Source organism: Bison bison, unplaced genomic scaffold (genome assembly GCF_000754665.1).
Source record: "Bison bison bison isolate TAMUID 2011002044 unplaced genomic scaffold, Bison_UMD1.0 scf7180017845622, whole genome shotgun sequence".
NCBI lineage: Eukaryota > Metazoa > Chordata > Mammalia > Artiodactyla > Bovidae > Bison > Bison bison.
This window is the reverse complement of record NW_011476195.1, coordinates 81,512-91,376: the sequence shown is the minus strand read 5'-3', so window position 1 is coordinate 91,376 and position 9,865 is coordinate 81,512. Positions and strand designations below refer to the sequence as shown.

The following is a 9,865-nucleotide window of genomic DNA, read 5'->3' as shown; positions in this document are numbered from 1 at the left end:
AACCAGACTGGTCCAGGGAAGCACCGTTCGTATGACGAGGGGCCCCGTGGGTTGCCCCTCTCCCCAGAGTCGTCCCAGTGGGGCCGACACTCACCACACCGCTCGGTCCCCAGTGGGATAGCGAGAGGCAACAGAGGATGGACTCCCTAGGGTTATGTCCTGCGTGACCCGGGTGGCTCCACCGACCATGGTGAGACCTGCCTTCAACAGCCTCCTGCTCTGTGAAGACCCCCGACTGCATCTCGGCCTCAGAAGGCCTGACACAGAGCTCTGCTCGTCCTGTTGGGGTCCGTCCACTGAACCCCGGCAGGAGCCCTGCTAGCTCTTTAAAAAAGGGAGAGAGATTGATTTATAGAAAACCTTTTTACAATTTATTTCCTGTTATGAACCTTTGAAGTATAAAAATGAGGCTCTAGCTAAATGCAGGGTTCAGTGGTGAAAATCTGACCATGAGAAACAAATAAATTAATATTTACAGTCTTTGGCAAAACAAAAGAAGTTTCATCCATCTGTACCGAAAGTTTGTTTAAAAAAAAAAACATAAATAATTTACAAAAAAAAAATATGGTACATTCTAAATATTCACATCATCATCCCGTACCACCGAACACAGCGACACAGAGACCTGCACACTCTTCACCACGGGGACATTTAATGGCATCTCCCAACACTCCGTTGTCTTGGGAAGACAGCTCCACCGAAAAACGTAAAAAGTGCAGCACAGCAAGAAGGCAATTAGCCTCAAAGAAGCAACAAGTGTAAGTTTATCAGATGGCACGAGCAAGGGAGACAGGTCGCGGGTCCTCTCTCTCCGTGACAGAGGCTTTAGCTCGCTGTCAACCGCAAGAGAGGCCGTCTGCCACGTCAGGCTGACGAGACAAGTCTTCTTCCTGAGCCCCTACGTGCGTGGAGTGAGATTAACTAATATTTCCTGCAGAAACGTCATGCAACTTAAAGCGAAAAACAAATCAAGCCTGTGAATACTGCTGTGTGAGTAAGGGGTGTGTCAGTTTATCCTCAGCATTCAAAGTCTTTAAAGTCTTACGTACAGCAGATAGAAAATAGTGAAAAAAAATGTATATATATGGAATTAAAGTCACTGGCAACAGTATATATTAAGGTTCCATTATAAACTCTTCATTATTATTTGTTTATTCTATCACATTCTGAAGCATGCTTGATCATGGCAATATGACATTATAAAGCCTTGTATTTTGACAGAAGATTTCTTGCTATAACTGTATCTTTATATTATACGCTAGTTATATGTTGGCTTCTAGAAATTATACTACGTACGCACTACTTGGCATATTTAAATAAGTTACTGGTGAACAGAACTGCATTCTATACTCACTTAATAAATATTAACACAACATTTATAACTGGAACCTTAATGGAATGTGTTACCAAGTTGGGTAAAAGCAACTTGCCCACAGTGTCAAAGCCTCGACGAGGGATTAGATGCAGAAACGCATGTGCCAACCGCTTCTCCACTGGCTCTTCTACAGCAGCAGAGATGGGAAGGAGCCCCAGCAAGGATTCTGGGGACCAGACCTTGGAACCAAGGGCCAACTGGCCATGAGTTCTCCAAGGTCCACCATGGCTGGAAGGGCCACCACAATGATGGCACCTCCTCTGCTAAACCACCAGGTCAGCAGGGCTTTGCCAGACCCACATCTAGACCCACAGCAGAGCTGTCTCACAAGGATGGTCCTTCTTTGAGGAGACTACATCTCCGAGGGCTTCCACTGTGGGACAAGAGAGTCGGGGAGAGGGTATTCACTTATTCCCATGGGTATTTCTGATGTTCCAGTTAGTTACCTGACATCCCACATATGTGACTGCTATCTCCTGACCTCTTTCTGATGATGGAATTACTTCAAACTTGAGTTGACCCTTCTTTATAATTTACCTAGCAATATATGGGTGCTCTCACACCCAACTTTAAGCACTGAAAGTAGTGTGGCAATATTTTTCCTGCTTAATTTATCATAATGGCTTATACACAATATTCCCTTCAACTCCATATACACATAAATACAAAAAGTACTTACATTTCATATGTAAACGTCATTCTTTTTAAACACAGAAGAAAAGAAAAACAATGCAATATCATGCTCAATTTTCACTCCACATGAAGTCTCGTGGATTCTCAAACTGCTTTTCCTGTAGTGGGTTGGACGTTCATCTTTCAGTTCCATTATTATTTATCCTCTGAAGGCACTTGGGCTTGGGTTGAGGACAGCAGGTGAAGAACCACTCAGGTTAGGGTCAGGGATAGGAGGTCTGCTAGAGAGAGTAGCTGGAAGCACTGGGATGGACTGAGGTGTCTGGGTAACAGCATCTACAGTACTTTGCTGGAAACACAGCAAATCTTGCTTAGACATCTGCAAAACATAGGGACAGAATTTGGAGACTGGACCATGAGTTTTGTTTTGTTTGATTTGCTTAACTATAACCTAAAATATCATTATTTCTATTTTTTAAAAAAGACATCCACAATATGCATGGATGCATGAATGACTGAATGAATGGATGGAAGGATGGACAGACGTGGATGGACGGATGGGGATGGATGGATGGATGGGGGTGGGTGGATGGATGGAAGGATGGACAGACGTGGATGGACGGATGGGGATGGATGGATGGATGGGGGTGGGTGGATGGGTGGATGGACAGATGGATGGACGATGGATAGATGGATGGGTGTATGGGTGTATGGGTGGATGGTGATGGATGGGTTGATGGATGGATAGATGGATGGATGGATGAATGATGGATAGATGGATGGATGAATGGGTGGATGGGTGGATGGTGATGGATAGATGGATGGATGGATGGATGGATGAATGGATAGATGGACAGAAGCATAGATGGGTGGATGGATGGATAGGGATAGATGGATGGATAGATGGATGGATGAATGGATAGATGGATAGAAGCATAGATGGGTGGATGGATAGATGGGGATATATGGATGGATGGATGGATGGATGAATGGATAGATGGATAGAAGCATAGATGGGTGGATGGATAGATGGGGATATATGGATGGATGGATGGATGGATGAATGGATAGATGGATAGAAGCATAGATGGGTGGATGGATAGATGGGGATATATGGATGGATGGATGGATGGATGAATGGATAGATGGATAGAAGCATAGATGGGTGGATGGATAGATGGGGATATATGGATGGATGGATGGATGGATGGGTGTATGGGTGGATGGTGATGGATGGATGGATGGATGGATGGATGAACATATGGAAGGAAATGTGAAGTCTCTCAAATGAAACCTAATGTAAGGAAGAGAACACTCCACCAGAATCAAGAAGACATATCAACACTCTTGCTGTGTGATTTGTGAAAAGCATCTCTGACTCTTACCTCAACTGTAGAAGATACATTCATATCTACATGAAAGCACAGGTTTAGACCACGTAGAAGCCAAGCTCCCTTCCAGCTCTATCACACTTGACTTGAATATACGCCCAGGGAGACACTCAGAGAGACCCTCCCTCCACCTCCTCCCTCCTTCCTGCCTTCCACTGTCCCTCCCTCCCTCTCTCTGTCTCTGTGTCTTCCTTCCTTTCTTTCTTGCCCTCTCTTTACTTCTTTCTCTCGACCTTTCCTTTTCTTCTTCCTTCCTTCCTCTCTATCAGGGGCTGCAATCTAACATGCCAAAGGGGCCCAGAAGGTGTAGATGGTGCAGGAAGCTATGGGGTGGAGTACAGTGGGTAGGTAAAGCCTGTGAATAACAAAAGCGTTTGTCCTACTAAAGACATTCGTACGGAATTCAAAACAAACAAACTGACAAAGTCAAGCTGACCAAACCAAACATCTGCTGGGCGGGCCACCAGTTTATTTCCCTGACGTGCAGCTTTTGCAAAATGAAAAGCAAAATGTGCATTCCTTCCCCGTGCTCTGTGACACACAGGGCCCCAGGGAACCTTGTTCTCACACTCACCTCTGCATTCATATTTGAGGTCCGAGAAGTAGACCATCTCTTGAGAGAAGACAAACAGACCCAGCCGCCCACCAGCGTAGGTTTGGTCATAGATGGGTCCTGAGTCCGCCATGACTTGTTTTCCTTCATGTACTAAGACTCTGAAAACAAAACAAGGAGATGGAAAGAGAAGGTCAAAACTGTGAAACACATTCACCAGAGGGCAGGAGGTCAGCTTTCTCCTCACAAGGCTCGCCAAGAGCAACAGCAACACCCAGACCTTCCTCCTCGTGACTCACTGACAATCACCCGCCCAAGCTTCCAAGCTGCCTTTGCCTTGAAGAGCCAGGAATACTGTAGTGGAGTCAGGAGGCCCTTCCCTCAGCCTAACCCTGATCTCAACTCCAACCCTACCCTGACCTTAGCTCTAACCCTAACCATGACCCTGACCCTAACTTGACCTTAACGCTAACCCTAACCCTGACTCTAACACCGACCCTGACCCTAACTCTAACCCTCGCCCTGGCAGCAGGCTTCTGGCCTTCATACTGCATGAAAGCCTTGTGCCCACCTGCCTCCTCAAGAACCGTGTGCTGACTGACACGTAAGCACAGGCTCTACCCCACGTGCACAGAGGCTCTGAAGCTCCCTGGTAGGGGAGGGGCTCACGAGTGGAGAAGCAGGGACTCCCCCCGGAACAGTCCCTGCAGCCAACCTGCACCGCCCCTTCTCAGATCTGTCTGTTGTCACAGAGCACACGCACGCACACTCCTGGTGGAGCATCAGACCGGCCTGTGCACTAAGTCCAACTGTGCAAAAAGCTTTAATTTAAGTCACTGTGCTTTAATCAAAACTGATTAAAAATGCTGTCATGCCGAGAGGACGAGATTCTGCTGGACTGCTTTGTCAAAGTTTTGTTGGAGATGAGTCTTGGACTCAGCCGTTCACAAATCAGAAATAAGCAGGAGCCTGTGCAAAGGAATCACGTGCTAATCCACAAAGACACAGCACTTCAACTGCACTTTCCCTCCTATAAGGGAGATGCTTACCCCCTTCTGGCTTATTACAACAAGTTTGGTCTCCTCTTCAATAGTTTTGTTTTGGCTTTTTACTTTCTTTTTTTTTTTTTTAAAGTGATGTGCAGAAGATGCTGGACAGGAAAGAGAAGCATTTAAAGTGGGAAAATCCAGGGAGCAGCACACAGGGCAGAATCCCTTCAGCTGATTCATCTGGGGACGCCGTGCAGTGGAAAGACATTTCTGAAATGGACAAGTGCTGGGCAGAAATGCAGCGGGCAGCAAGCCTCCCTCCCCCTACCTTATGTAGCCTGTCTTAGGCCTGTGGGTCAGATGCCACCGGTAGGCAGTGTAGTCCTTCCAGCCGATATTCTTGGGGTCGTGCCATAGAGTGCGAACCTGAGGGAGAGCATCACTCTAAGAACAACTGGCTCCCTGAGCCTTAAGTGTGGCTTTAGAGCACCAAAAGGGACACAGAACATCCCTGTGACGAGAAACACCCGCGCGCGGGTGGCCAGGTCTCCCTCTGACGAATCCCATAGCGTGAACCTTAGCGTAAGCAAAGCCCGCTGACCGGGGCTGTGCCGTTCAGTGTGAGGAGCCACCGGGCTGAGCTCTGGGTCTCTGCTTTCCCAATGCAGGACCGAGACTTTGGAGCCCTTTTCTATAGGGCACAGACCTATGCTTCACGTGCAAGAGGTTCTCCAGTGGTGTTTATAAAAGCACCAGGCACGGCATCTTTAATAAGCGAGAGTATTGTAATTACCTGAGCTTTCCTGGTGGCTCAGATGGTAAAGAGTCTGCCTGCAATGCAGGAGACTTGGGTTCGAGCCTTGGCTCAGAAAGATCCTCTGGAGAAAGGAGTGACACCCACTCCAGTGTTCTTGCCTGGAGAATCCCATGGACAGAGGAGCTAGGTGGGCTACAATCCCTGGGGTGGCAAAGGGTCGGCTGCGACCGAGTGGCTCACCCTGACCGGCTGAGGTGAAATGAACATAAACAGAGCCGGGGCTGTTTTTCTCGCGAGGGCCGGGGCTGCTCTCGCGAGGGGCCGGGGCTGCTCTCGCGAGGGGCCGGGACTGCTCTCGCGAGGGGCCGGGACTGCTCTCGCGAGGGCCGGGGCAGCCGCCCGCCGGGAGGAGCCGTGCTCACCTGTCCCTCTGTGTTGCCCGTGTGCCACAGGGCGTTCCTCAGGTGCTCACCCGTGCCCGTGGTGGAGTTCACCACCTTGAGGGACACCCCCGAGTAGCCGTAGGCCCGGGTGGGCTGGTCCTCCCAGTAGGTCTGCGTCACCTGCTTCCACATCACCACGTAGAAGCGGCTGCTGGACTGGTAGCCGAAGACAAAGCCCGCGTAGTCGTCGTCACGGTCCGTGTTCACGTAGAACGTGCCGCTGAAGTCGACAGACCCGAACTCGTCGAAACCTGAGGCCGCAGGGAACATCTGTCGTCAGAAACAGCCTTCTAGGGGACCCCTGGACACCGGCAGAGAGGGCTCTTCCCTTCCATCCAACCGCAGCCCTGTTCCTGGGCGGTTAGGGCACTGAGGGAACTTAATCTTTCTAAAGTTACGGGAGGCCTTCACTGCCTTAGGTAATAAACACAGAACCCGTAAAATAAAAGGGCCTGCTGAATATGAGATCTCAGAGACTGGAGAGGCAAAGACGCCCTTCCCCGAGCTCTTCCATCACAAATACTTAGGAAGATGGTTGGCAAACCAAGGGAGGGTGGGAGCTACCAGAGAGACCCACTGCTCCGTCCCCTCAGTCTGAAAAGGCAAGCTTGCGTGCTCCACGGCGCACATGCTGAGGCTCACCAACAGCGATGCCAGGGTCGGAGTTGGCTGTCTGCACCAGCTCTTTGCCTTGATGGCGAATGACCCAGTTGGGATCAATCTGAGTGGTGCCCTTGGGGTCCAAGTGGACCATCTGGAAGTTCCGGAAGTCTGTCTCGCTGATGGCGTTGTTCTCGGGACACACGTCGTCAATATCAGGAATACTGTCGTTGTCGAAGTCGTCTTTACAAGCGTCCCCACGCCCGTCGCCTGTCGCCAAGGAAGAGCAGAGGGAAAAGCAAAGTAAGGGCTCGCCGTCTGCCTCTCTGGGTCTGAGAAGACTTAGTACATGAGTCTCTGAAACTCTGAGGCCAAGGGCTTGGCAGTGCTTTCTGGATCAGCGCCTGCAATTGCTGACGTTTTGCCCCAACACCCTGAGGAGGAGCCTGGACTCTTCTCAAAACGTCGCTCTGATAACACTGCAGTGAAGCTTGCCATATGTGAGCTCCCGTGAGAGCCATTTCTTTTCATTCTGAACTTGAAATTGGGATACAAAACCTGAACCTTGCCAGGGGAAGTCAAGCTGAATTTCCAACTTTTCCCTCTGAATGTCTTCAGAACCTTTGCTACTACCTCAGTTGCCCTGCCCGCAATCTGCTTGGCCTTGAGGGCAGAACTCTCTGATGAAAAATGGTCTCCCTGGGGAGAAATGGACTTCCGCTTTTGGGGGGCATCTTGTCAGTTTTCCCAGGGGTGGGTCTGGGGGCCACGGACCAGCCTGGCTTATGGAGAGATGCCTGCTGAGATCTCATGGGTATGCAGTCCATGCTAACGGTGACAATCCAGATGACCACTCACTAAATCACCCTGTCGGAGCGCCTGCTGCCTTAGAGGGAGAAAAGATACCGAGTTCAACCAAGTTTCCGTCACATCCCTCACACGGTCCTCAGTTCCCCTCAGAGGCACACGGCCCCTCAGTTCCGCTCAGAAGCAGATGGCCCCTCAGTTCTGCTCAGAGGCACACGGCCCCTCAGTTCCGCTCAGAAGCAGATGGCCCCTCAGTTCCCCTCAGAGGCACAGGGTCCCTCCATTCCCCTCAGAGGCACACATTCTGCGCTCTGGGAGACAGGCCTGTGCTCTAGCTGGCGGGAGTGTCCACAGCCCTGAAGACATCCCTGAGCACCGGCCTCGCCTCCACCCCAACCACCCCCGGCACCAGCCAAGCCCTCCCGCAGGCCCAGCTGTGGGGACAGAAGCCGCCGGTCCTCTTGTCAAAAAGGAGCTCTGTGCTGCTCGCGGCCGGGTGTCCTTGGAGCTGCCCTTCAGCCAGTGAGTCTCCATGTGCCTCTGGGTCAGTGGGCTCCATCCTCCCTGCCCCCACCTCCGTCTCGTCCAGGGCAGCTGCGTGCCCTCCGCCAGCACTTGGGTCAGCCTCCAGCAGACGCCAGAGGACACCTGGTCCTCTGCTGTGCCCCTGCTGCGTCACCTGAGACCCTGAGCCGCCCTGGGCTCCGGGCCCTCCAGACCCTCTCCCCGGGGACCACTAGGGCTAAAGAGCTCTTTTCGTCCAACACCTCACGTCCCTGCGGCCCCACTGCCCTGCGGGGGTCACCTACCATCTGAGTCCTCCTGGTCGGGGTTGGCGACCAGCCGGCAGTTGTCCCTGTCGTCGGGGATCCCATCGTTGTCGTCGTCCGAGTCGCAGGCGTCGCCCTGGCCGTCGCGGTCATGGTCGGCCTGGTTGGCGTTGGGGATGTAGGGGCAGTTGTCCTGGTTGTTCTGGTGGCCGTCTTCGTCGATGTCCTCGTTGTTGTCACACTGGTCTCCCACGAGGTCGTTGTCCACGTCGGTCTGGGAGGCAGAGATCGGGGACAGCGGCACTGAGCCTCCGCCCAGCGAAACAGATGCTGGTTGAAGTCGCAGAGCGCATGCAGCCTGGCCCACCTCACCCAACGCGAGCCATGACCGCAGAGAGGAGACGGCCTCCTGAGGCAACCCACCAACATCAGAACGGGCACTGGGGTCCAGGCGTCTCTGCATCTAACCCACCCCCTACAGGGGCTCGCTCTCCTTAAGGGGGACTGGAAAGCATTAGCTGCCATGGAATCAGGTCCTTTCTGACAATGTCCTTTCTCCAGCATGCTCTATGAACTACATCAGCACGTTCCATTCCCACTGTGGCTTCCAGAGGCCAACCTGGAAAAGCAGCCAATTTCACTGCCTGCTTCAGGGAAGCACCGAGCTGACTGGGAGACTTGCTCCCACGCACAGCGGGGCAGAGGCACCTACTGTCTGGATGGGGGCCAGTGAGATGCAGTCATGCTTGGGCTCGAGTTCAGTCAGCGTTTTCAGTTAAAACGATTGAGCAGCCTGTCTGTCATGTCCAGGCAGAGCGCGTGGAAAACCAGCAGGCCACGCAGTCTGTGATGACCCCTCGACCCCTGCACCTCGTGACGCCCTGATCAGTCGCCCCGCCCCTTACCTGGTCGGGGTTGTGCACCAGCGGACAGTTGTCACAGTGGTCACCCACGCCGTCCCCGTCGGTGTCCCGCTGGTCGGTGTTGTAGACATAGGGACAGTTGTCTCGCTCGTTGAAGACATCTGTGGGATGCAGGGAGAACAGGGTGCACGGGGTTTAGAGAAGGGGCACTGCTTGGCTTACTGCATTAAACAACATACAGCCAAACTTTGGTTTAATAAAAAAGAAATCTAAGAAATCATAAAATGCGAAGATTATTAGATTCATGGCAGATTTCCCATTAAAAGGAAAATACCCTTAGTTTAAAGCAGAACCAACTCTTGGAGGTCTCTGGATGGTGAGGCACACCGAGGGTCAGCACGCGAGTCACTGCAGAGTAAATATCTGCATCTTCACGCTGACTGTTTGCCCCAACATCCATTCAGAAAATCTACATTGAGCTGCTGGGGACTGGCCAGCCACCTGGGCTCCACGAACTCACCCATTTCCTACATTACTAGGAAACCAACCAGGACAGACACTGATGGGGCTCAGATGCAGTACCTTATACCCAGAAATCTGAAAGTAGACCATGAATTTCATCCAAGTTATGAAAACTATGAATTAACCTGACATGTGGGGGATCCCAGGAGGTGAGGGGGTCCT

The 9,865-nt window shown here is 51.6% G+C and overlaps 1 protein-coding gene across 1 annotated transcript in view; it reads right to left on the bottom strand.

Annotated features, from left to right (window-relative positions):
* Positions 1-350: 350 nt before the first annotated feature.
* The window catches only part of THBS2 (thrombospondin 2), a 28,533-nt gene continuing 19,018 nt past the window's right edge, over positions 351-9,865 (bottom strand). The window contains 7 exon segments of the mRNA XM_010836129.1: positions 351-2,387; positions 3,974-4,113; positions 5,270-5,367; positions 6,121-6,392; positions 6,784-7,011; positions 8,358-8,592; positions 9,224-9,342. Of these exon segments, the coding sequence (XP_010834431.1) occupies positions 2,380-2,387; positions 3,974-4,113; positions 5,270-5,367; positions 6,121-6,392; positions 6,784-7,011; positions 8,358-8,592; positions 9,224-9,342 (1,100 nt within the window). The 3' untranslated portion in view covers positions 351-2,379.